The sequence below is a fragment of the Tauraco erythrolophus genome, chromosome 6, assembly GCF_009769465.1.
Source record: "Tauraco erythrolophus isolate bTauEry1 chromosome 6, bTauEry1.pri, whole genome shotgun sequence".
NCBI classification, from domain to species: domain Eukaryota; kingdom Metazoa; phylum Chordata; class Aves; order Musophagiformes; family Musophagidae; genus Tauraco; species Tauraco erythrolophus.
The window spans coordinates 25056190-25084126 of NC_141470.1; the positions used below are offsets into that span (position 1 = coordinate 25056190).

The following is a 27937-nucleotide window of genomic DNA, read 5'->3' on the forward strand; positions in this document are numbered from 1 at the left end:
AAGCTAACACACAAAAGATGGTGAAAACCAACAACACTTAAGAAAACAGAACTGCACTTGCTACATCTCCAGAATACTTGTATTATTACTAGTCTTCTAATATTACAAAGCAATTTCCACTGTTTTCTAGTAATATAATTTCAACATGCCAGATAGTTCCCCATTGCATCCACTCTTCTCAGCTGTTCCTTCATCTTGCAAAATTTTTACGTTCTGCAGTCAAAAACATGTTTTTAGCTTATGTCTAATGCTGTTAAATTCAGACATTACACAAAAGATAATAGTACCTACTAAAATCAGTACATGACTTGCTGCTCCTGTTCGCCTTCCTGAAACAAGCTATATATTTTTATGCCTATATTTCTACCGACCTCAAAGAAAGGCCGATTCAGGTTTTGTTTTTTTTTTAAATCATGCCCTTGAAGAATGCATATAGTATAAAGACTTTTACACTGACAAGATCTCAGTCCCCCAGAGCTGCCTTAATGAGTTTGTAGCTATGTAGTCTTACTACATGAACTTAAGGGATGGAGTGGGGAAATCAGAAAAAAATTTCAAAATTAAAACCTTAAAAACATACTGCAGAATTTCAGAATTAGTTCATATTAGGAAATAAAGCAAGCATAACATTATCGTTCCCAGTTCTTCAATGTTCCCATGTATTTAGAAGTAACATATATATATTTAGATAAATGCAACATTTCAGGAATCTACATTTTTTTAGTAGTACACAATGTCGAACAGTGGGATAATACACTTTATGTGGCATTCTACAGATTAACCTTACTTAAAGCTCATACATCCATTCTCTCTTATTAGAAAGTAATGGAAAATCACTTACCTCTAACTAGAGTTCTTTGAAGGTAGTATCCTCCTTAGATCCCCTATCTTGGGTTGTGTCGCCTGCTGCAAGTTCCCTCAGGAGCTGACTAGCAAGGTCTAAAAAGTTTTACATTCCCTTCTATAAGCCCTATTAGCGCATGTGTGAAGTTTTTGATCTCTCACTCATACCCTTTTACCTACACCTACTAAATCAACATCATCTATGGATCAATGGAGGATACTACCTTCAGAGAATTCCATTCAGAAACAGGCGATTTTTCCCTTCTCCAAAAGCAAGTATCCTCCATATCTCCCCACTGCTGAAGACTACAAAACTAAAAATTACATCTGATATAGATAATACATATGCAGGGAGGAGAGTCAACTGAATGTAATCAGAATATGAATTAAAAAAGCTCAAAAATTGAAGCATCAATACAAATTGCAATCATGTAACTGTGTAACAAAAAAATCTTAAAAATAATTTTCCTTAATGTAGTACATCCAGTAAATGCTGATTTACAGGAGAAATATCAAATAGTACTAAAAGTAATCTGATATTTAAGTTCTTAATTGTTCAAGCTTTCTGTGTGTTTACAAATATACAGAGTTAGGTGGTCTGGGGTTTTCTTTGTAGTTTTTCTTGGGTTTGTTGTTGGTTTGTGGGTGTGTTTTTGTTTTGGGTTTTTTTTTTTTTTTTTAGCATTCCACTATAGACTTCTCTACTAAAGAAAAAAATTTCTATTTCAGACACGTGTACAATTCATTGTTAAATGTAGAATACAACTACATGAACTGAATGGTTGCCATTACTTTAATCGATCAGAAAAATCTCATTATTTAATAAAAATTGCAACAAAAAAAATTTGGTTTAGCGAATATTTCTAGAAATTACTTTTTTTAAAAAGTGAAAAGGGACATCATCTACATAAAATATCAATCTGTATCAATACAGCTTCAATTAGCTGGATAGTTTTAAAAAATTTTAATGCCATCTTAAAAAGAATTCAAAGGACTTTACTAACTTGAATTCTTTCTGTGAGATCAACATTCCTCATCTTTAGTACTTCTCAAGATTAGTACTGAAAGTTTTAAAGTATGAAGTACTTTGAACCTACATTGCAGTTTAGCCTAATTCTAACAATTCTTTTCTTAACAGAATTACTGTTAAGAATTATGGACTATTAGAGCTTAAAAAATAGTCAGTATATTAAATACAAGAGAAAAAATACTTTCTATATAATAAATTACACAACAAGTATTTGTTTAAAACAACCTTTACTAAAAGACTTGTTTGATTTATTCTTATTCTTTCTCACAACTTCAACCATAGTACAGGTATTTTAAGCCACAATGGTGGAATTTCACAGTTTGTAATCACTTCTTTTCAGAGGGGTGGAAAAAATAAAACAAAAAACTTCCACAGATTTACTAAGTAATATATATGCTTCCCAACATCAATAATGCTGGAGCAAAAGTGACTAAGAACACTGATGTACAATAGGATTTTTTTATTATCATTAAATCGCTTGTTAAAAGCATATAGTATTTGAGAAGTGAACTTTAAAAAGCACAGCAACAACATGGCATTAAACTAAAAATTTTAAGTCAACCTTCTGTTCTTTGACTAAGATTTTCAACAATGCTATGAAAATTTAGCAGATGTGCCAATAAAGCGAACATCCCAAATAAAACTTCGTGATCTCATAGAAGTCTCTCGAGTAAATGCTGAATATTTTATCAGGAAGAAAATAATTGATTATTGCAGCTCTAAGGCAATAAAGTTGCATTTCCCCTCCCCTTATACATGCACCAGTAGGACTCATTGAAGGGCAAAAGAAAGAAAACAAAACAAAACAAAAAAATAAACCAAAAAGCCAAAAAAAAAGTCTTCTAGAACTTGCTAGCTGGTTCATTGCACAAAGACGAACACCCCAAGATGGAGTATCTAGGATGATACTTACCACGTAACAAATTATACCACTGTCGCATTATGTATTCTATGTGTGTATGGATGCACTATTAGTCAGCATAATAGTACACACCACGCTAGCAAACGCCTGGTTGGAGCCGTATGGCCGGATGACCAAAGGAATATCCAGGTAAGTGTCGATCCTCCAGCCTTCGTAGCCACATTCTAGACACCGTACATAGTCCTTCAGTTTGCCTTGATACAGTTGATTTATAAGATCGGCCTGAAACAGATATTCAGCAGAGCTTTAAACAAATGAAACATAACATATTTACTCTCTTCAGTTTTAAAAGAAAATGCCATTTTTTTAATTAGGTCTTAATTGCATAGCTACACATTTAGAATACCATTCCACAGCAGCACATTTATCTCTTGACTTCTTATTTTCCCCTGCCCCACCACTGCACCAAACACGTATCAAACACGCATCAAATGCTTCTCAAACCATGTTATTTAAGCTTCACAGTTTACTTTACACAGTCACGTCTTAGAAGTGACTATAAAACATCAAAATTGAAGTTTATGTTTTAAAAACAAGCCTGATCTTGCAGACATTGTGAACGGATTCATCCTGCAGTCCTTCCCCTGTGTCTCCAGAGGTGGATATAGAAAGATAAAGGAAGTATTTGCCAATCCACAAATCTGAAAACTGGCCTACAAGTCGGCCACTTATCACAATCGTAGCATGTGTTACGAATACACTCCTAACTTTCTCCTACATTAGAAGAGTGGTCTTGAGCTTCAAGAGCCCGCAACGTAGCCTAATAAATACTGACAGTGAGGAAGCTATCACAGGAGTTACTCAAACACTAAGTATCCAGAGTTCAGAATATTCCACTTTTAACTGGGGAGAAAAACATAAGCAACACACTCTTGAAAGTCTTACATTACAGTAGCTTAACCACTGCATCAAACAAGAAAACTTGCAACTATTGCAGACTTTCCAAAACGTGGTATTTAAAATTCAGTTAGTTTCCACAATTATCCTCAAAAAACCCAACAAAATTCCACAATACTGAAAGAACAGAAAGAATTTTTATATGCTTACCTGTTCTGTTTGCTTCCATTTTTGCTCCAAAGCATCAAACATGACTCTACAAAGCTCCTGCACATCATGTTGCTGCCATGCTGTTAGAAATTAAAATTAATTTTAATTAAAACAAGAGATGTTATTAGCCTCGATACTAACTGTAGCCTGAGAATATTTCCTAAAAAGTTACCAATTTAAATCTCTACCTATTATTTATTACGTTATTCGCTATTAGGCCAGTGTTCAATTCCACAAGCAGCTGCCTCTCAAGTTGAGTTAGAAAAATAAGCAGCCAGCTAGTTCACAATGTTTATGCATAAACAAGGATTGCATACATAGCAAGAAGATACAAAAAAAAACCCACCAAAACAAAGTTTTACAAAATAAACTGGTTCTGACTTATTTCCCATTTTGTACTGATACTCTAAAACTCAATTTTCAAGCCCTTATCATCGTGTGATTACTCCACAGAAAAAAACCAGCAGGTTATGGGGCAAAATTACATTATACAACTGTCAAAAAGACAAACACAGTGTTTGATTTTATGGAATTATCCATATTATTTTCTACTTAAGTGGAAGATGTGCATTTGATGTTTACGATTCAAAAATTACACAAGTTTCTCATAAAGAGCTACTTTTCTTTACAAACAATTAACTGTAATTATAGCTTAATTACAAAAAATATAATGCTTTTGAGTTTAACAGCCTACAACTGAAAGACATAATTTCTTTAAAAATCAAACACATACCCCAACAAAGTATCCATTTAGGCTATTTTATTTCCAGTGAAATAAAGTGGATTCTAATAGTTATTGTGAATTACTCCAGTATTTTTCCCCCATCAACAGCAGTTTAGGCCCCTAACAGGCAGCTGCTGAAGAAAATCACACAAGCTTAAGAGCAGCGTATTACCCTCACTACTATCCCATCCAAAACTCCGTGTAACATCTGTTGTTTCAATTGCTCTTTTTTTGCTGGTCTGCAGTAAAACAAAGAGTCTTTGAAGCTGGTAGGGGATACTCGTCACAGGATCCTCTTCAGATTCTTCAAATTCCCATCTATTTGCAACACAAGATATTCGACAATTAAAAATGTTTTGAAAACACCACTCAAAAAGGCATTTAAATCAGCATTTATTACATTTCAAGAGGTCTGCCAGATTATAGAGGTTAACTGAAGCTCTGTTTCTTGGGAAAAGTCAAGTGAAATTGCTTTCCACTTCCGCAGTAAATGACAACACTACTCTTTAAACGTACAAATCTAACACAAATGAATGAAGTAATTTTGAAGTCATTCACTGCACAAATATAGACATGAACTGCACTTAGTATCAAACTCCAATTTCAATTTTGATTTCAAGAAGGGGCAAATTCTTTAAAAAGCTTGTCCATGCCACAATCAGTAACATATCTTAGTATTTTACTAAAAATCTGAAGCTTTTAAGCAGATGTAACTTAAAATAGTCTATATGTAACTTAAAATAGTCTATCCAGCTGGACTTCAAGTATGCTATTCAGTATCCAAACAGGGAAATTTTGACAGGAGGAACTCAAAAGGGTCTCCTACCAAAATATATTACCACAAATTTAAGAACAGGTTTTGATCATATATACTTACTTATATAATGCATTTCTAAATTCAGGAGTCATGAAAAGCGTTTGTAGAAGGCTGTTCAAGTAGCAAGTCATTGCTTGATTTACTAGCCCCACATAACCTAAAAATACAAGAAGAATGAGATGGAAATAACGCAAAAAGATGCAAAATCACTTTAAGAGTTAAAACATTGGACAAGAAAACACTTCCGTGATAACATTTATTTAAGAACTGCATCCATCTGTTTTCATTTATTGTTATTTACAGTATAAAAGTTGATGGAATACTACAATTACTTATTCCTGAGAGCGATAGACAGCAACAGTTTACACAACAGAAATAATCTCCCTCAGTGCCATGAAGCTATTTTAGTGATTATGAATTACTTTTCACGATAATAACCAATATTTAATGTTGAATACTGCACCAATGGGGACATAGGTAACTGTTTATATTTTAACAGTAGACTTAAATATTTTACAGAAGAAACTAGAATTTATTAGGCAACAATTGTGTACTAGCGTACTTATTGCCTGATCAACTAAAAATACCCTAGCTGTAACATAAATGTAATTTGTATCTGCATTGGTTTGTACTATCATCTCAGAACTATACATTAAAAAAATCCCTGAAGTGCCCACATACATGTATCTTCTAAAACCCTCTCCCATAATAACTAATTAAAACAGCTACTAAAAATCAGTGTCATTTTTATTAGCTGAAAACGAAATTATTTACTTATATTCATCTTACTGCAATTCTAAGATTTTCTCCAAAATCTATAATATAAGCAACAGCTGGTAAGTAGCATATACTGAAGCATAGTGTAATAAAGAAATGAAATATGTCTATTTATACTTTGAAGCTCTTGGTAAGTATTTAAAAAAAAAAAATCTCAGCTCCATACTGGCAACTACAAGGTAGCTACTCCATGCAAAACACACGTTTTCTGTGAAAAGACTGAGTTAGGACACATGTATTTCATTTACTACTCTACTCAGTCAGCAAGACACACAGCTGTGGCAATAGTTAAGTTCTGCAGCTGAGTGCTAGATGGAGGAGTACAGAGGGGTTTCCTGGAGCCAGGGAAACCCCAGGAAGAGCTGAGAGCCCCACCAGGAGGTGGCAGCTCTCGCAAGAGGCTGACGCAGCTCGGGCACTGCCAGGAGCAACGGTGGGAGATTTAAACAGCTCTAGGGACCGTGAGCAACCTGGAGCGCTGCGAGCAGGGACAGAGAGGGCGAACAGTTTATGCCACAGGGCGTGCAAGGTGGCCATGCACCCTGCTTGTGGTCCCACAGCTCAGGGAAGCGGTCTCAGTCTCTGCCATAATGGTGGGCACTGGCCTCAGAGTTAAAACCAGTGTTTCTACAGAGAAAGCCCCTGGGAAATCTAATGCTTCCACCCAGATGGAACTGGTTACAATGAGTCTCCACTGAGACTTCACCAGACAGTAGGTTACAAGTGCCCAGGCTCTTCTCCTGCAGAAAAGGTAAGTACTTGCAAAAGATAGGCACAGGTTGATGACCTGTTACGTTAGGTGGCAGAGTTGCAGGAAACAGTTCAAAGGCTGCACAATATTAGAGAGGCTGAGACAGACAGGTTAAGTGGTTTCAGAACCATGCTCCTGGCAGACACCACAGAGAATGAGGCACCTTGCACCCCCGTGACCCACAAAAGCAGGACTTTGCTTCAGTCCCCACCCTCCAGCATTACAATCAAAACCAGATATGCAGCTTTAACAGCTGTAGACACCCACGAACAAGGCCTGCAAGGAGAAACTGTACCAGCAGCACACAGTGGATACAGCAAAAAGAACAGATGAGTGCTCGTAATAGGTGACTCTCTGAGGGGCACTGAGATGGCCATCTGCCAGCCTGACAGGGAGTCATGAGAGGTATGCTGCCTTCCAGGAGCTAAGGTCTGAGAGGCTGCCAAGAGGGTGCCACATCTTGTCAAGAGCACAGACTGCTACCCATTGCTACTCTTTCACATGGGCATGAATGACACCGCAAGCCAGAACCTGGATTGAATCAAGGAAGACTACAAAGCCCTGGCGGTGCAAGCAAAAATTATTAGTATCCAAGTTATGTCTTCTTCGATTTTACCACTTAGAGTAGAGGGTGCAGCTAGAAATAGAAGTAAAATGCAAATCAACTTCTGTCTTCGTGGCTGGTGCTGTTGTGAGGGTTTTGGCTTTTGTGCAACCTGACATTCTTCAATGACTATAGCCTGTTAGGGAGCGATTGGGATAGGATCTACCTGCCCAGAAGAGGCAAAGGAATCTTTGGCAACAGGCTGGCCAACTTGGTGAGGAAGGCTTTAAACTGAAAAACTCAGAGAGTGAGGTCCAAAGTGGCAACACTCACACCATTGCCAAGCCAACCAGAGCAGTGACAAATGCTCCTTAGCTGAGAACCAGAAAACCAACCCCCCAATGCACGCAGCCTCGGGGCACAAACAATAGAAATTGGAGCTCTGCATCCAGTCAGAAAGTTACGATAACACAGAAATAACTGAAACACGGTGCGACAACTTACATGACTGGAGGATCGCAACAGACAGCTACAGGCTGTTTTGTAAAGACAGGCAGGGAGGAAGAGGAGGAGGAGACTCATACTCTGTGTTAAGGAGGGCCTTGAATGCATAGAGGTCAAATACAGCGACAGTGGAAGCCCTATGGAATGCCTCTGGGTCAAGATCAGAGGAGTCATCTCCAAGGGGGATCTCACAGTAGGCATCTGCTACCGATCTCCAAACCAAGATGATAACGCCAACAAAGCAATATTTGGGTCACTTAAGCAAGCTTCAGGTTAACAGAATCTAGTTCTTATGGGTGACTTCAACTACTCAGACAGTTGTTGGAAGAACAATACAGCAGCTCACGTCATCCATCAAATTCCAGGAATGTATAGAGGACTGCTTCCTCATACAAAAGTTAGATGTGACAACCAGGAGTGAGGAACTGCTGGACTTACTACTCACAAACCAAGAAAACCTGCTTTGTAATACTTTCACTAGTGATAGCCTTGGCTGTAGTGATCACAATACTGTGGAGCTGATCCTGCTGAGCCACTGAAGGTTAGTACTAAAATAAAGGTTTTAGATTTTAGAAGAGCAAACTTCAGCTCACTTAGAGCTCAGCTGGGAGAGATTCCATGGGAAGGTTCCATGGAGAATAAAGGAGCTGGTAAATGCTGGGAGTTTTTCAAGAATGCTTTCCTGGAAGCACAAAAACAATTCATCCCCTTTAAACATAAGGGAAGTAGGTGGAGCAAGAGAACTGCCCTGGCTTAACAGAGATGGAAAAGTGGGCAAATATCTGTTGAGAACTACAAGGGCACTGCCAGGGCACACAGTGATGCAGTTAGAAAAGCAAAAGCAGTCTGAGTTGAAAGTGGCGAGAGATGTCAAAAACTACATGAAAGGGTTCTTCAGATACATAAACAATAAGCAGAAACAGAATGAAAATACTGGTCCACCATTAAACAGGAGAGGTGAATTAGTCACCAACAATGCTGAAAAGGCAGAGGTTCTCAACACTTTCTTCACCTCTGTCTTTACCAGCACTGTTGGGCTCCAGGCTTTGGGAACAGAAAGACAGGTTGATGCAGGCACAGACCCACACTCAGTGAAAGAAGAGCTGGTATGTGAGCTCTTACAGGAGCTTGACCCCAACAAATCAGTGGGCCCTGACAATATCCAGCTGAGGGTGTTAGGAGAGCTGGCTGACGCCATTATGAGACCACTCTCCGTCATCTTTGAGAAGTCATAGAGATCAGAGGATATCTGAGAAGACTCGAAGAAGGCTAATGCCACCCCCATCTACAAGAAGGGCTTAAAGGAGAATCCAGGAAATTATAGGCCCATCAATCTTACTTCAGTCCCTGGGAAAGTTGTGGAACGAATCCTCCTGAGGGCTATCACAAGCCGAATGAAGCACATGACTGGGAAAAGCCACAGATTCACCAAGGGCAAATTGTGCTTGACAAACCTGATCACCATCTACAAAGTAACCTGCTCAGTTGATGCGGGGTGAGCAGTGGACACTGTCTATCTGGATTTCTCCAAGGCTTTTGATACCATTTCCCACGGTTTCCTCCTAGAGAAACTGAAGCCTTAGGGCCTAGAGAAGTGGTCTGTGCCATGGGTGAGGAAATGGCTGACAGGCCACACCCAGAGGGTTCCGGTAAATAGCTCCTTTTCAAACTGGCAACCTGTCACAAGTGGGGACCCCAGGGATCAATACTGGGCCCAACGCTGTTTAATATCTTCATAAGTGAGCTGGGCAATGGGATCAAGTGTACCCTGATGAAGTTTGCTGATCACACCCAACTGAGTGGGGAAGTAGACACTTCGGAAGGGAGAGTCACCCTACAGGAAGACCTGGATAGGCTGGAAGAGCAGGCTAACAAGAACCTTATGAAGTCCAACAAGGCCAAGCATAAGGTCTTGCACTTGGGTAAACACAATCCAGGAGTGCAGTAGAGGCTGGGATCCACCTGGCTGGGAAGCAGCTCTGTCAAAAGGGACCTGGGGATCCTGGTGGACAACAAGCTCAATATGAGCAACCAGTGTGCTTCTGTGACAAAGAAAGCCAACAGGATACTAGGTGCTGGGCCATCTTGTCTAGACTGTGCTTTTGCCAAGAAAGGTTGGATCAGATGATCCTTGTGGTCCCTTCCAACCTGGTATTTTATGATTCTATAGAACCATCTTTTTACAGTTTTATTGAATAAAAAAGGTATGTGGCAGATAATCTTTAAAAAAAAATCTTAAACATGCACGAATTGGTGTAATGTGTCATCTTTGTGTCTGCTCAACAAATTTAGAATCAAGAGTTTGTTTCATTACTGAGCTACAACTTGCTGTCTCCTTCTGACTCCCTGCGCAGCAAAGGTACCCAGCCAGCCTCCCGGGATCTGCCCTGGCACCTGTCTGTGAGGCAGAGCTGCACTTCTGTCGTGGGTTAGGCTGCTCTGGCAACCAAACCCTACACAGTCGCTCGCTCACCCTCCCCCAGCCCCAGGGATGAGGGAGAGAATTAAAGGAAAAACGGGAAACCCGTGGGTTGAGATAAGAACAATTTAATACAGATAAGTACTACACAGTGCAGATGCTCACCACCCCCTCTTATCCAACGCCCGTCTCGTCCCAAAGCTACAATCCCAGACGAACACGAGGCCCCGAAATAGAGGGGGAGAGAGAGATAGTACTCCGAGAGTGGGACTACTGGAAGAGAGAGGGAAAAAAAGGCAATAGAGCAAAAGTGCAGAAATGCAAAGGAGCAAAAGCAGCAAAAAAGCAAAAGCACAAAAAGCCCTTCTTTCCGGCTGACCCTCACCTTTATACTGGGCATGACGCTGCATGATATGGAATACTAATTGGCCAGTTTGGCCCTCAGTCTTAAGTTCCACCACAAATCACAAGGGGAACTGTCGCCCCCTTGTCCTGGCTATGCTCCCCCGTTATCCCACCGTGCCTCTGCCTCCGGCCAGAACACAGCACACTGAAAAGTCCTTGGAGTCTCATGTCCAACCACAAACATCAGCTTGCTATCAACATTCTTCTCAGAGCGAGCCTCTGAGTAAAACCAAAACACGGAGCTCTTCTAGCTGCTAAAAAGAAGAGCTAACTGTCCCAGCTAAAACCAGGACAGCTTCCCTTCCAGAGGGAGTCTCCGCTTGCTGGTGGGGACCCAAGAAGCAAAGGATGAACCTTTTGGGCAATCACGGTGCAGGCAGAGAAAGTGCAACCAGGGGCTACAGCAGGAAGACTTCAGTTAACACCCAGAGTGCAAACATTTGACAACAGAGTATCAACTACTCACTAAGCTGTGAGTGAACACACAGCTTCAGGTGAATACTTTTTGGTAATACAATCCTGATTACGCAAGTACGGACACAGCAGCAGATTCACACTGAAAAGCAGGGCCCCTGACAGAATTTGAATTACACTGTGCCAAGAAAGAAAAGGATGGGATACAGGTCTTCTGTTCCAAAGTGATATGAGAATATTGTAGAGAACATGATGACAAACGTAGCAGTTATGTCGGCTTTTTAAAATATAAACTGGAATTTATTTTAAGAGTTTTGAAGTCCCACTATTTGAAAATCTGCTGAAACAATTACAAATTAGCATTGCCTTTACAAGAGAGAACACTATACCTGTCTCCGATTTGCTCAGGACTGAAGAATAAGAATAGCTTTGACTGACATAGTCATTGGTACAGCCAACGGAGCCTTCTCGTGGAAGAGGGCCTATAAATCTGTCTTGCGCACTGTCATCTGCTGTACTCGATTCCTCCTGTAAACAAATACACTGATTTTATGCAAAAATTGGACAACAAATTTTTAGTGAAGCACCTAGAAGTTTTATTTCTTTCTCTTGTGGCTAAAAAATTAGTTTTGCTACGTATATCACATAAACTGTACAAAATTACAGATATACTGTTGCTTGCGTAACTTTAATTCTGCCCTCCAAATTCTCAATCCCTCAAGAAATTGTTCTTCATGTTAGTGGAAGAAAATGCCCTTTAGAATAACATATAATCAAATACAGCTCTATAACACATACAATTAGCAAGTTTGCAATTTAATATCTCCTATGTCTCAAGTTTTCTGTACTGAAATATAGAATGAGGGTTTTTTTAAGATATAAAAATCACAATTCAATATTCTTTCAGAATCACCCTCAAATTCTGATCTTGTGCACAATTATTTAAACATGGGGTTTTTTTTTTCTCCTTTTCAGATAATTAAGTCCGCAACAAAGGCTAAGTAGGCCAGCATTATGCTGACATGACAGCTAAGTAATAAATCTTAATATATCACTAGTCTGTCCAACCCCTGATTTAAATAAACTGCAGCTGTCTTTATCTTCCACTTTTTGAGAAATAGGAAATCTCAAGTATTTTGTTACTGCAGACAGTTGCTTCTAGTAACACTGACAACTCTTCTCTTATATATATATATATTTTTTTTTTTTCTTAAATGTAGATTTGGAAACAAGTAACTGCTGTTCATACAGGACTGCCGTTTCCAAGAATTCTGTGAGAATGGTCTAATATTGCTTTCAAACAACCAGAGGAAAAGGATTAGGTAGATGATTAAACCTGTATTGTTAAGACTTATCTCTAAACATGTCAAAGATTAATTATATAACCTTAGAAAATTACTCACAGCAAAGTATTACATAAATGTTTGACATGCATGAATAAAAAGTGACAGCAAATCATTGCTAATAGAATTTGTGCTACTAACCAGAAATGTAAAACAGTAGTCTGAAAGTCTGCTGAGAAGGTTCCTGAACAAGCTTATTGTATGAAATACAGTCTAATTTTATTTCATTTTCTGATCTCACAAGAGCAGTACACGGAACATGCATCTCACTCCCCTGAACACTAGAGCTTATGTAGCTGAGTGAAGATTGTACTTACTGGCATTAGATGAGGCTGCTCACCATCTTTGTCTGTCAAATGCAGAAAATTCTTCTTCCCTGGCTCAAAACCAGCATCAAGAAGAGTTTTGTCACTGTTCTGATCTACTGGAGTCTGCTAAAAAAAAAACCAAACAAAAACCACCACTTTTTTTTTTAAAAAAGCCTGATCTATACACAATTAACAGATTCCGTCCAAGTACACTGCTTGAAGTAGCTTCTGACACACCAAGATGAAATGAAAATACAAAATTATGCAGTATAAACAAGCCATACTCATCATTAATACTGAAAGAACTTGGAACAGTTTAAGAAACAGTGTAAACTAAGTATTAAAGTACAGTTTAATCCTTAGAAATTGGTTAATCTATTCATGAGTCAAGACACTGGTCTACAAGTTTCTTGCAGAACATCAAACCATCTAGTGTCTTATACAGGTTGCTAGATCTTTTTTTTTTTTTTTAAAGGAAAGAGTTTCAGCAAGCATAAACATGACCTGAAATAAACTACAACTATTTCTCTATTTCTTAAGGAATCTCACAAAGCTTTCTAGGTGCATCTATAGAAGTAATATTAACTAAAACCAATACTGATTTACAATAAAACAAGAAGGGATATTAATCATAATTTTTTGTATATAATAAATTCAAATAGGTGTAAGAAACATGGAAAGTCACTACACAATATGCTTGTGTTGAGAAGAAAACACTTCTCAAACAAGGCCACAGGAAATAGGAGATTATTTATCATGGTTATTTTCATTAAAAACTCATATCGACAATGAAAACTAGCATTACACCTGAATGATCATATTAGCTTGTTTTCTTTAATGATTAAATACACATAGCAATTAAGAGCACATTTTGAAAATAAAACAGAGATGTGATACATAACAAAATTCAGCCACATCAAAATAGTGGTGTCAGTCTTCTCTGGTGCACCTAGTACAGATCATTACAGGAATTACACAAGAACAAATTTTTACAGGAATTAAATGACCCCTACGCAATACAGATAGCACTTTTCTATAACGTGAAGGTTTAAATGAGGAAAGAAAAAGCACTTTTGCCATACCATATCAGTTACGTTATCTCCATTTCCCCACATTAAATCAAAAGTTCCATTCACATAGCCCACTTTCGAAGCCACGTCTTCAAACAGCCTCTTAAGTGGTGTGGAAGCTGGCAGGTTCAAGGTAACACGCTCATTCACTGTCTTGGAATTTGTGGTATCTTGTATTATACATAGCACCCTGGGTTCCTCAGCAGCACTTTCCACCTGAAATGACAGCAGGTAACAATTCATGAGTAAATTTAAGAACATTTTGTAGTTTAATTGAAAAATCAAGACAAGACTTCATCAACAAGATGTAGTATACTTCTACAACCTAAGGATCTTAAAACTGGACTCAATTTTTGAAAGTAGGCATAAGAAAATTAAGAACCTTCCAGTTTTGGAAAAACATATGTAAAAACAAGCTCCATTTTTATAGAAGAAGAAGGAATTTGTATGGGAGGGTTACTGTGAAGAGAGATAAACTGCTCAAGTTCTGCACAGAATTTCAGCCAGTAAGCAGATAGAAGACTGCTTCAAATCAGGAACAGACTTTCGAACCATCACTTTGACACAATCATAAATCCTGCTGAGGTAGAAGTATACCTTTTGTGATTTTTAGGAATGCAAGCCAGAACATCTGCAAGCTTCCAAATTATCTTGGAAGCCGATCATTAAACAAAAAGTTTCATAATCAAGTCACCACCTTTATTCTACTAAATCCACTGCTGCGTGAGTCACAGGAGAAATTTTTCTGCCTGAACAGAGTAAGAAAATTAACATTGCCAAATGGCTACTAGACAAAGTAAAGAGATTTCAAACAGCAACTTCAATATATCTGAAATTAGAAAAGCAGCAATCTTGAATAAAGGTAGAAACGGAACAGCTGTAAAATTTTAGACCCAGGTAAGCCAAGAAAATGGTATTTTCCCGACACACCAACACTGAAAACCCAGAAAGTCAAAGATCTAAGTACAGTCAATTAATTCTCTCAATTATGCAAAGCTGTAGAACAATAAGGAAAAATTAATATTTAAATACAGCTCACACAAGAAAGCATCAGGTCAGCAAAAGGAATAATTAGTCCCCAAGGACTCAGCCTTTTCAACTTGTAACACACAGAAAGCATTAGTAGTGCATGCCAGAGCAACCAAATCTCAGTCCATAGCTAAAGGTCACATCATTTAAAAAGGCAAAAAAGATACATGCAGTGCTATCACAATTTTCAATGGATAAAAACATTAATAAACAGCAAGAACTGTGTTTACACTAAAACTGTCAGCCATGTCATAAGCATCTTGTAGAGAATAAAGAACTACAAAGAAGATCTAAAGAACTTCAGTATCCCTTGTATTCCCACACAACCAGCCTCACAACACAGATGACTACCACCAAAGTGGCATAGTCCCTTATGAGAGCTCTTACATCACCAAACCTTATAAAAATGAACAGAAACATTTTAACTGATGCTGCATCCCTTCAATTTACAAAGTTTCAAGATCAGCTGACAGGCTTCACACAACTATAAAATACAATGTTAGCTGACTGCAGCTGATTTCTATCACATCAGAAAAAAGTTGTCAGAGAAGAGCAAATAAAACCACACCCTCAATCTGTATAATGTTAGTTTGCTTTAGACTGTGATTTTTCTTAAGACTTTAAAGTCCAATTTCTCCAAGTTCTCTAAGTTGCTCTAAGTTTATGTCCTGATGTAGTGTTCTGTGTGGAAATCTTCATTAACGGCACGCTCAAAAAGATTCAAGGCACCATTTCCAGCAAATCTGCAACACTTCATTTTCATACATTTAATCTTTACTGGAGAATTTTACGTTTATGAACTACTTTCCAAGAAGACTGACAAAACTATCCCTGAAACATTAACCACACATTAAGAAGAAAACACAATTTAGAAGTCAAAGGAATTTTGACATATCCTCGCTTTCATCCATAGCACCCACAGGGACACACAGGACTGTAATTGAGCAGACTAAAATTAAATTTCACCAGTGATTACTTCTCCTGGTTTCTTTCCTTCAAATTTCCCAGCACAATTTTACTCTTCAATGTAGGTGTTTTTGCTAAAAAAAAAACCCACACAATTTGTCTCTTTTATTGTGTGGTTACAAAAGAGAAGATGAAGCTTGTTCAGTGGTCTACTTACTTATTTTTCTGGAGAAGATGAACAGCAGCTAAAACCCAAAAAACTCACAAGATCAACCCACACTTTTGACCCAGATTCCCCACCAATGGTAGAGGCTTACTCTGAGTAGAAGCCCGCCCTGCTCTACAGAACAGTGCAGAGGGGTTAAGAGGCATTTACTAATATTCATACAGCTTCACCTAGGAAAATATGTTAACTGAGATTTAATGATTCCCACAGTAATTTTGTATTGATCCTACAATTCGACCTGCTACTGTATATGAACACGTCAGGAACAGAAGTTCTCCACTGGAGGCTCAATTCCTTACTGTCCTGCTGTCTTTACATAACTAACACCTGAACTCACCTCCTTTCTGCAGACGATACCTATAAATCCAACTCCTACTCACACTTTCTCCATTACCTTTAACAGTGAAATCAGTCCTGGCTTATACTGGAGTTGCTACATTTAGAGACACAGTACCTGATGGATGGAAACAACATTAAGCAAACAAATTATAGAAGATTACAGAAGATTTGCTGGTTGGGTTGCTGGATGTTCCATGTCAGACAAATCCTCTCTTCCTTGTTCACAGATGTAATTCTGACAGACTGAACCAGTTTAACTCAGGGTTAGTATAGCAAAGGGTATTAAGTCATCATTCGTCTTGCCGCTGCTTCAAGTTGCTCATAGTAAACAGATAAAGCAAAAATAACCGCAGTCCAACTCCATCCATGGCAAGCATTCACATATACTATCTCAACTATCAGACAACAATGCAAACATCTTGTTTGTGGCTACTTTATGATAAAAATAGTGTAAAAGGCAATAGTAGCCAGTGATAGGTCCCTAAACTATTCTGACAGTCTGTTATCAAACTGAGTCTACAAAGTAAACACAAACAAATTTTAATCATTACACAATCTGATATATTATGACAGCTACATAATTACGTTTTTTTTAATGAAAAGCTAGAGGGCCAAAACCCCAACACATTAGTGTAAAAGCTTACAAACGCATACTCAGTTTGAAGACTCTACTGTTAAGACTGCATTTAATAAATACATGATCTCTGTATCCAAGTACATGCACAAAAAATTCAATAGTTCATGCTCATGTTAAGAAATAAACAAAAGCTACAGCATCATGCTGTTACTATGTATCTTTGTTATCATTTTATAAAGTTGATTTCATCTGTCTACCTGTGAAAATTTCTTCTTCATTTCAGCAAAGATACTTTGTCTGCAACTCCAAAACATATCCTATAGTATATTAAAAAAAAATTAAGAAGTCATAATCCTTTAAAATAAATTGACTTTATTTTGCATAAAGTCAGTTTTATAGTATAAGTAAAACATCATTACTAAGTTCCAACCCACCATTCACAGAATAAGTTTAAAAACAAGAGACTCCAAATATTGTAACAAGTTCTCTACTAAAACGAAGTTCAGTGCACACTATTTTAACATTTAAACTATCATAGGAGCAGTGCTACATAAAATGTTAGTTAAGTCGCAATAAACGACAGACTACATTTCATTAAGTAAAAAAAGCAAGTGGATTAAAAAAACATAAACAACAATTCAAGGCATAAATTAATACTAATGAATTCCTTTGTTAAAGGAAAAAAAGCCCTGCAGACATAGGTAAACATTTTACCTCAAATGCCTCAAACACAAGATTAGCATGTAACCCTGTAATTCAGTTTACTATTGCACTTATAAATTATGAAGCTTATCCAGTTTTGTAAGAAACTGTTCCTTAATGGTTGAATTATTTCCTGGAGGAAAGTTTTTAATAATATGAACCCATTTTGAAGCGTGCAGCTAAAAGATAATAAAGAGAAGAAGTTACTGACTTTTCTTATTCCTAACGCTCTTGAAGAAAGCCTGCCTTAGTACCTCTGTTGTACCATCAAAAATGCAACAATGAACATTACATGTTCAAAACTGTTTTCTGACTACGGAAAACATCAAATTAACTAGCTTCTGAATCTGAAGCATTGCACTCTGTATATTTCCAGAAAGGAAAAACAGGAAGTGACAATGAAGATGCTATTATCATCATTGCTCTTATCCAAATTTCTTCAACTCCGCCCTCAGTGAAGATTCTCAAAACATAAAATACTGACGTAATCTTTACTGACGTGCCCTATTTGCCCCACCAAATGACCTACAAAAATAGCCCAAATTAGACCATTGCATTTAACTTCTCAGCAGGATGACACATAAGCCAAGATTTCTTTCTTTGCATATAGAGAACTGAAGTTGCAGTTTTGAAGTTTTAATTATCCAAGATTACTAACTGTATCTAGCAGTTGTTTTCTTTACACATCAGTTTGTAATGTCGGATTTGACAGAGGTTTTAAAAACTGAAAAAAAAAGCAAACAACAAACAAAAAAAAAACCCCACCAAAACAGAAAACAAACACCACCACAATTTAAATGTTTTGTTGTTTACTAGTTTTACCTGTTCTCAATCGAAACTCACATACATTTTGCTAAAGTGACTGAGAGGTTAATAGAATCCCAGAGATAATTTTGAAACTGATGATTTATAATATTATGATAGTCATCAAGTATATTGTCGCATACCGAAGACTTCGGTCCCCTATTTTCTTTCCCTTATCTCTCCTAATCAGTGTTTCTGAAGAGCCCTTACTTTAGCCTGAATTCCTTCTCTCCAGAGAAAGGCAAGTTAACTCCAGGGGCACATGTAATTTTCTAGTGTGCTATTTTACTTCGTGCATGCAGGGGAGGACGGAAAGGGAGGACGGAAAGGGAGGACGGAAAGGGAGGACGGAAAGGGAGGACGGAAAGGGAGGACGGAAAGGGAGGACGGAAAGGGAGGACGGAAAGGGAGGACGGAAAGGGAGGACGGAAAGGGAGGACGGAAAGGGAGGACGGAAAGGGAGGACGGAAAGGGAGGACGGAAAGGGAGGACGGAAAGGGAGGACGGAAAGGGAGGACGGAAAGGGAGGACGGAAAGGGAGGACGGAAAGGGAGGACGGAAAGGGAGGACGGAAAGGGAGGACGGAAAGGGAGGACGGAAAGGGAGGACGGAAAGGGAGGACGGAAAGGGAGGACGGAAAGGGAGGACGGAAAGGGAGGACGGAAAGGGAGGACGGAAAGGGAGGACGGAAAGGGAGGACGGAAAGGGAGGACGGAAAGGGAGGACGGAAAGGGAGGACGGAAAGGGAGGACGGAAAGGGAGGACGGAAAGGGAGGACGGAAAGGGAGGACGGAAAGGGAGGACGGAAAGGGAGGACGGAAAGGGAGGACAGGAAAGGGAGGACGGAAAGGGAGGACGGAAAGGGAGGACGGAAAGGGAGGGACGGAAAGGGAGGACGGAAAGGGAGGACGGAAAGGGAGGACGGAAAGGGAGGACGGAAAGGGAGGACGGAAAGGGAGGACGGAAAGGGAGGACGGAAAGGGAGGACGGAAAGGGAGGACGGAAAAGGGAGGGACGGAAAGGGAGGACGAAAGCGAGACGAAAGGGAGGACGGAAAGGGAGGACGGAAAGGGGAGGACGGAAGGAGACGGAAAGGGAGGACGGAAAGGGAGGACGGAAAGGGAGGACGGAAAAGGGAGGACGGAAAGGGAGGACGGAAAGGGAGGACGGAAAGGGAGGACGGAAAGGGAGGACGGAAAGGGAGGACGGAAAGGGAGGACGGAAAGGGAGGACGGAAAGGGAGGACGGAAAGGGAGGACGGAAAGGGAGGACGGAAAGGGAGGACGGAAAGGGAGGACGGAAAGGGAGGACGGAAAGGGAGGACGGAAAGGGAGGACGGAAAGGGAGGACGGAAAGGGAGGACGGAAAGGGAGGACGGAAAGGGAGGACGGAAAGGGAGGACGGAAAGGGAGGACGGAAAGGGAGGACGGAAAGGGAGGACGGAAAGGGAGGACGGAAAGGGAGGACGGAAAGGGAGGACGGGCTCCAGGCATCACCTGAATTGGACAGAAGGTTTCTTCTTTTATAAGAATGCTCCTATGGTAGGTTCTCAGTTCTTGATTTCTCAGTAAAAGACTGCTGGTAGATTTTCAAGAGTTATTTCACTCTGAATATATTCCGAATGGCAAAAGTTGATTTTCAGTATTTCACATATCAGAGCAAACAAATCAAATTTACAAATTATACTGTTTATATGATATTCAGGAATTTTAGAAGTAACTAAGAGCCTTGAGCTGCTCTGACAAAACAAATCACAAAATCATACAGATGTGTCAATCTTTCAAACGCAGCACTCCTTGCTTTCCAATTAAAGCATTCACCCTATGAGTCTATGAATATACTTTATAATAACCACTAGTTCAATTCTACATTTTACAGACAAGCTCCTTTCACCATAGAAATTTATGCTTTAAAGTACAATTAAGAGAACAAAGATTGTACTATACATAAAGTTGCCTAAATTTTACCCTGATAAAAATGACCGGAATTCACCAAACCAATTATTTATTACACCTCACAAAACAGATGATCATATTAACTACATAGTTCAAGGGTTTCAAACTAACATACACATGGTATTCACAGGTACATACAAAAACATCCTACTGCCTTTTCCTCAGAAGAGATAAGAGCAACTACTCAGGCAGGAAGCACATCTATTCCGTACTTGTGAGAAGTCCTCAAATTTACATGTTGCTACTTTGCCGTACTGACATAGTATGCACATCACCAGCAGCTTAGTAAAATAAGTTGCAGACCCTCAACTGCATAAGCATCTAAAAAGGCAAATGCAGACTGCTACTTAAAGCTACAATTTAGGAAACCATCCTATGATTATTTTACCACAGAAGTCTTCTCAAGCTAATGTTTTGGTCAATAAATATTTGAAACTGTAATGTCAAATGCTAACCTTTTAAAAATACTGAAACACTGACACTTTCATCCCAAGTCACTCCATCCTTTACACTCTTCCATTTCTAGACAGGAGATTATGTACGTAGAAGATTTCTGACTATGTATTAGACCAGGCTTGCAAAAGACTATAAGAACACATCACCAATACACAGGTCTGACATGGGTCGACATTCTAGAGCACCATTCTACTGAAGTATTTAACCCACATACCTCTCTAAAAAACATTTCATCTTTTTTACATCAAAGATCTACATCTTGCATAAAGTGTATTGTAGCACTGAAGTAGTTTAAGCTGCAATTCTGTATATACTAACAAAGGAAGCATTGTTTTAGTGCCATCTGCAAGACTGAGATATTAGCTTTGACCATGTATGTTCTGTATTTGTTGAAAACAGAGGAACAAAAAAATTATGGTGTTACTAGATCTGTCAAAACAATATTCAAATGCAAAACTGTAGTGGTTTTAACACTGCATTTAGATGTGGCTTGCTATTTTTCAGCTTTGAATCACTAAGTTCATTAAAATCCTATAGCAGCATTTTACTAACCTTATGAGGACAAATCAATACAAACATATTCTACTTTTCAAATGACAGAAGATTCTCCCAAGATTTTAACTCCTGCTTCAGTTCTTTTACAAAATTATTTTCAGAGATTGAAAGTGAAACCTAAAGCTAAGCTCAAACTTCATATAATTTCTACGCAAGATTTCCAAATTCCAGTATTTCCAACCGGCAAAAATATTGACAGCATGAATCAGTACATAAAATGACAAGTTTCAGGCCAAGAGTTGAAATAACAAATGTGTGAAGTTTGACTGCCAAGTAATCTTAATGGCCTACTGAGACTTAAAATGATCACCAGTAGAGAAGCTCCTACATGTCCACACCCTTTAAATAATTCTCACAAATGACTGCAATACAGAGGAAAGACAAAGACATCAGTAGCAAGTAGCAATGGCTGACATAGTGTTTACATTGAAAAAAGAACTTGGATGATTAAGCCTAAAGACAGCAATTCTCCAACTTCATGTAGCCTCAGCCACTTAGGACTACCATATGAAAGGGAAACAAGTGACTACTGCCTATCACATTACTGCTGGTCAAACTTTGGGGTGTACATTCCAGGTTCATGTAACTGACTGAGCGTGCGCCTCCAGCAATTACAAGTGTAGAGTGAAATCTGGTAGCTTCAATCACAGAAAAGTAGTCCGCACGTGTACCTTTTACTTCTAAAGTATCACTGCATAGAAACATTCAGGCATTAATTACAGTTCAACTGAACAGAAGTTTGTTTTGACTCTCTTTCTCAGTGATGACAAACTGCTATCAAGTCAGCTCCTTGAGAAACCACCACCATATTTCAGAACCTCCTTCACCTACTCCAAGAAGTCCAACTCATTAAACACCGTACTGGATTCATGCTGACAGCACTGCATTCTGCACAAAACATGAAGGCCAAAGACCTTTGAAATATACAGCAAGTAAAGGGAGAATAATCAAGAGTGAGCTACGTCACCATCTCCACTCTAAAAACTCTATCTTCACCTTGTATATTTTGAACTATGGACTACAGAGTTCTTAGAGCCCACAACTCCCTTCTCCCCTCAACCAGGCTAGTCACACTCCGTGTTTATTCCCAGCCCAACATAGCTTTTTTTACAGAGGCGGCTTCCCTGATACACAGCCAGGTGAGGAGGTCACTCCCCTGGGAAATAAACAAGGGGTGATAAAGGTCCTCAGAATAAGCAAAGCATTGAGCAGGTGGTCTCCATCACTTTGGGCACTGCTGTAGTTACTCATCTACAGAAGAAAAGACAAATTGGACTCATATTTGGCTTTATTTTAGAGATGCAACTTCTTGAAAGACAGCTTACTAGACTAATTCTGTCAGAGTACTGAGAGCTGTGACTCAACACAGGTGCCCCACTGCAGCCTAGTTTAAGTTAGCGAGGAAACAACACTTGGAATTCTGTAAAAACGACTGAACGAGAACATACTTTCCAAAGAAATTTCATAGCGCGCTTGGGGCAAACTTTAAATACTGATCCCAGGAGGCCTCAATAAACAGAATAATTTGATATACCTTGTGTTGGAACATTTCCTGAGGGAAAATAATTCTGAACGACCTTTATACACAACCATTTAATTTTGAATCTGACTGACTGAGTGGTATCAGGTTTGTGAGTACCTGAATAACATACTTTATCCTCAACTTTAAATTCTTCACTATACCTGGAGAGACTTCAGGCAAAATCCAACAACTGTGCTTTGAAGCTAGTGAAACTAAGCAGAGGTTTTCTGTCCCATTACTAGTGAGGAAAAACGTACCTCGCACAAGCCTAAAATGCCATCCACATTCAGAAATACATAACCTGCTTCTGACCGTTTTCCTAATTATTGAACCTTCGCCCCCTCTTTTTTTTTTTCTTTCTGAGATGGGATATCAAGGATTCACAAGACTTAGGGAAGTTCTTTCAGACTATCCTCTTGACTAGGAATAAGACTGGAAAACAGGAAGGAAAACTACCAAAAGAGTGTGTACTGAGCCAGGCTGGGAAAGAGGTAATTTTCTTCAGAGAAGCCATTAAGGTGCCGTGTTTTAGATTTGCGACTGAAAAAATGCTGATAACACAATAATGTTTTAGCTCTGGCTGAACAGCGTTTGCACAGTATCAAGGCCTTCTTCCATTCGTACTCTGCCTCCCAGCGAATAGACTGGGGAGCATGCAAGAGGCTGGGAGAGGACATGGCCAGGCCAGTGACCCGAACTAACCAAAGAGATATTCCATGCCATATAAAGCCATGCTCAGCAATAAAAGGGAAAAGAGGAGGTTTAGTTAGGTTCCATCTTTGCTTGGGAACTGGCTGGGTACTTGTCTCCCTGTAGGACATGGTGCGTGATCACCTTTGTATGCCTTGTTTTGTTTCTCTCTATTCTTCCACTTCTTCTTCACTTCTTAAACCGTTTTAACTTGACCTCCAGGTTTTCTTGCTTTTTATCTTCCTTTCCTCTTCCTCTGTCCCACCGGGGGTGGGAAGTGAGCAAGTGGCTGCATGCTGCTTAGTCATCTACCAGGGCTAAGACACAACTGGGTGATTTTAAAAAAGAATCTTGAAAGTGATATTATTGTTTTAATTTGGCATAACTGAAGTGCTGCTTTATTTTTTGTTTGTGTTTTTATCCTCATTGCTTATCAACTTTTAATACCTATTTATCTCTGCTGGACCACAAAGGTTTCAAACAACCTCCCCATCCCCACAATTACAGTTAGAGAGACTTCAATGACAGTGAAAGGAAAAGAGAGTCAATAAAAAGTGACAAAGTATTTTTCAAAATTGCCAGTAAAAATCTGATAGACTTAAAAAAACACATACACGCTAGCCCAATTATGTCCCCCATTACAAAGCCTGAACTCCGATTTCAACCTTGTGAACCCTCATCTATTTCAGTTCACACAAACTGTTTCACTTAAATACATTTTCAGCATTATGTCCTTGGTTATACTGTTTCCCTCTACTTCCATCTATGGCATTTAGCTATGCGTTTCTTTCCATAGTATTTGATATACTTTAAAAGAATGAAATTGATGCCTGAATGAGATACCTCATGAAGATGACTGCAATTAAAAATAATTAAGATACCCTTATACAATAAAATGAACATGCCTATCTATTTCGGAAACTCCACATGTAAGACTGACGAATTTACAGGGCTCTAAAAAAACACTTCACACATACACAGTAGCCTAAAAACTTTGAACATAGCAATGCTTCAGTTATACAAGCAGTTAAAGCTTCAATAGCTGCAACTGCTGCCAGAAGAAGCAGTCCCGCTCTCACCTGCTTATTTCCACTCCTACACTATCATCTTCCTTGTGCTGGTAAAAAGAGTCATGCAGCTACATGTTGAGCAGGCTCAGATAGCTAATCCTTCTTAAAAATTAATCATTTCTGGTTGGTTTTTCAGTGGGTTAGTTTTAACCTGAGTCAGCCCTCTAGATTCTCAACAGACCCCTTAACTCTCCCAGAAAAGAACCGAGTAATATAACAGTATCAGCAGAGGAGGAGAAGGAGGAGTACTAGTATCTTAAATGCATGTGTTATATGTAGTAGTATTTAAATTACTAAATACCAATACCATCTGAACATGCGGTAACTCTGGTATCCTGAAAGATTGAAATGACACCCTCTATCCTGAGGTATGAGTCTCTCCAAATGCCAGCACTGCTCACAGGACAAGAGGAATAACTCCCCCTTCTATCTTGAACGGCCCAGAAGAGCAAAAACTGTCATTACTGCAGCAATCCTATTGCTTTCACCCTCATGCCATGCTTACTCTGTTTTCCAGCCTGCTGTAGATACAGCATAGCACAGAAGGCAGCTGGGAACATACTGAGACTATGGCCCTGGCTAAGTGAACGCTAACAATGCTTTCCTATGGTGGATGACCCGATGCAGAAAGAACAGGTACGAAACAAAATTCTGTAGCAGGGCCTCTGTGATTTGTTCCTTACGGAAAAAGCGGTACATGTTTTACTCTCTTCTCTCCCTCGCGTAGATTATGGGTTCATTTGTGGTTTTCAAAGACCACCTGCTCAGAAATGCTTCTCTTACAACAAAATTTTAATTAAAACATGTCCAAAAATAACACTATGCCTCAGACATAAAGAGTATGTCGCAAGGCTAGCGTTTACCTTTTAGAGTTCATTCCTACTATTGTGGATTACTGGGTCATTTGTAAAATACATTTACAAAAGAAGAGAAACAATAACCAGAAAAAAATTGTATGAGGCCAGAGATAAGTACGTGTATCCAGGATGTTCAAAAGACTATAGAAAATGCTAAATAGGCAGCTCACTTGAAGTTATATCATATTAATTCTTAAAGGGATAAAATGTAAAATGTGTTCACAAAAGGAATCAAAAACTTTTTCAAACTAAGTAAAAAGGCTGAATATTGTATAGGTAACTTGATCATTCAATTTTTAGAGACAACTTTCACACTGAGTTTCTTACATAAATGCCAATATATTTTCAAACACAACAGAAAGAGTGGAGCTGTAACTGGATACATGAACATCTGTACGTATTGTAGTGCAATACTGCATCAATCGTAATGTACTAGGAAAAAGGTTAAAATACTATCTCTCTTCTCTCTCCCTCATGTTTAATTCTGACAGGACTAAAACATGTAAGTCAAAGGTAACACAAAATCAAAGTACTGGTCTATTTCAGTAAGTGTCCACAAGTTTTAATCTTATATTAATAATCAATACGTTCTATCAGCAAAAGGAAGCTGGATAATAATGATCTTCATCAGCTCTTGGTGAGGTAGGAGAACTCATATTTTAAAACTATGATGCAAAGCCACATTCATCAAAATCAAGAGGTACTTAGGTTTTAAAAACAACAGAAAATAGAATTAGTGGATTTTATTTAAAAAAATGCATCAAATTACACACTAGAAACTTTTTTGTTGTATACTGAAATTCTGAGCTCATTTAGCAAGTGTAGAATGTAACACTGACAGATCTTTAAAGTATTCTCTGCCTCCAGATAACTACTTCACAGCTTAGGAAAAAGTTCATTACTAGTTTGAGAAACAGTGTGCAGCTGCACACACAAAAAAAAAAGAGAATTCTACTTATGCTACCGCACTCATTTGATTTTGAAACTTTAATCACCAGTGACCCACAAAACACTAGACAAAACTGCATTTCTTCTTCGTGTTGATATTCAAAACGTGTTACTGCAGAAAAAAGAAGTGATATGTTATTTAGGTGTCAAATTATTCTACTGAGTAATAACTTAGCTATTACTAAGCAGCATTTAAAGACTGAGGTTCCAATACCAAGTACTACCTAAGAGGTAGTTGGTACCTCTTAGGTAAAAACTTTTTATCAGATGATCTTGAGGTGCTATTAGATAATTGACCCAGTCATCTTTCTTATACTACAGATTAAATACTAAGATGTATATAGCAAAGGGAACTAAACTGTGACTGAGAAGCCCAGTGGCTAAACAAAGCAGGGAAAAACCTTGCATTCTACTCTAATGCCTTATTCAAACAAAATTACTACCTGAATAACATTCAGAAATTGTCTGTTTGCAAGGAACAAATGACTTGGTGGAATTCTTTGTGGATTTTCTGTTTCCTAAATTTGATATCCAGAATATCTGCTCGGTCAATGAAGTAGTCAGTTTCTCTATTTGTCACAATCATACCTTTATGTTTTACAACACAGCACACAAGAAGGCAAGCAGGAAAAACTGTTAACTCACAAAAGCTGTAACCACTTGAAGAATCTCTTAATATACAGGAATGAAAGAACAAGGACGTCATCAGCACTAAGAACAGCATCCCCTTACTAAGCAAAACTGCAAAATATCTTAATCAGATGCTTGCTCTTCTAATGAAGAATTAGAGTGATACCCATCAAGAAACGTACTTTATTTGTTCAATGCAGAAGATTAACATGGATTCATTAGTGTAAGGATGAAAAGACTCACACTAGTTAGACTAGTTATCTGAGAGAGAACTCACACTTCCTTCTTTCATTTAACAGCAGCAAGTACAAAGCGTGTGTGTGTATATAAATATATATATTCATTCTGACAGGTGTACTTTGGATACTTCCATGTCAGAACATGTTGAAGAAGTATCCGCGCAGCACACACTTAATCAGTGGCAGAGACACTTCAAAAACCTCGCAGCAGAACATACTTTTTATATTCTGATCAATTTGGGCAATATCCACTAAGTCATGATACATCTTGATTTTCAAGAAAAGTCTTAGTAAAGTTCACTTACGTTACCAGTAAACAAATATATTCATCTAACTTTCTCATCAACTGTGTTGACTAAAATATTTTGTTATTTTCTATTTGAGGAAGATTTGCCTAAAATAAGTTTCAAGTCTACTTTTCCTCTAAGAAACACTGGAAGCCGTAGATGTGTTTTCCCATCTAATAGAACCATTTTCATATTTCCACTATTATTTTTTACTATTCCTCCTCCTC

The 27937-nt window shown here is 38.6% G+C and overlaps 1 protein-coding gene across 8 annotated transcripts in view; it reads right to left on the bottom strand.

Moving 5' to 3' along the window:
* Positions 1 to 27937, bottom strand: part of USP47 (ubiquitin specific peptidase 47) — a 61381-nt gene that overhangs the window by 29947 nt on the left and 3497 nt on the right. For 3 of the 8 annotated variants that reach the window (XM_086613975.1, XM_086613976.1, XM_086613973.1), the window contains exons 2-8: positions 13931 to 14134; positions 12858 to 12974; positions 11587 to 11725; positions 5444 to 5540; positions 4739 to 4884; positions 3843 to 3922; positions 2868 to 3017 (exon numbers count right to left, since the gene is read on the bottom strand). In XM_086613975.1, coding sequence (XP_086470101.1) covers positions 2868 to 3017; positions 3843 to 3922; positions 4739 to 4884; positions 5444 to 5540; positions 11587 to 11725; positions 12858 to 12974; positions 13931 to 14134 — 933 coding nt within the window. Of the gene's footprint in view, positions 1 to 2867; positions 3018 to 3842; positions 3923 to 4738; positions 4885 to 5443; positions 5541 to 11586; positions 11726 to 12857; positions 12975 to 13930; positions 14135 to 17252; positions 17307 to 27937 lie in introns of those variants that run through there. The other 5 variants (XM_086613977.1, XM_086613974.1, XM_086613980.1 and 2 more) reach the window with 4 other exon arrangements.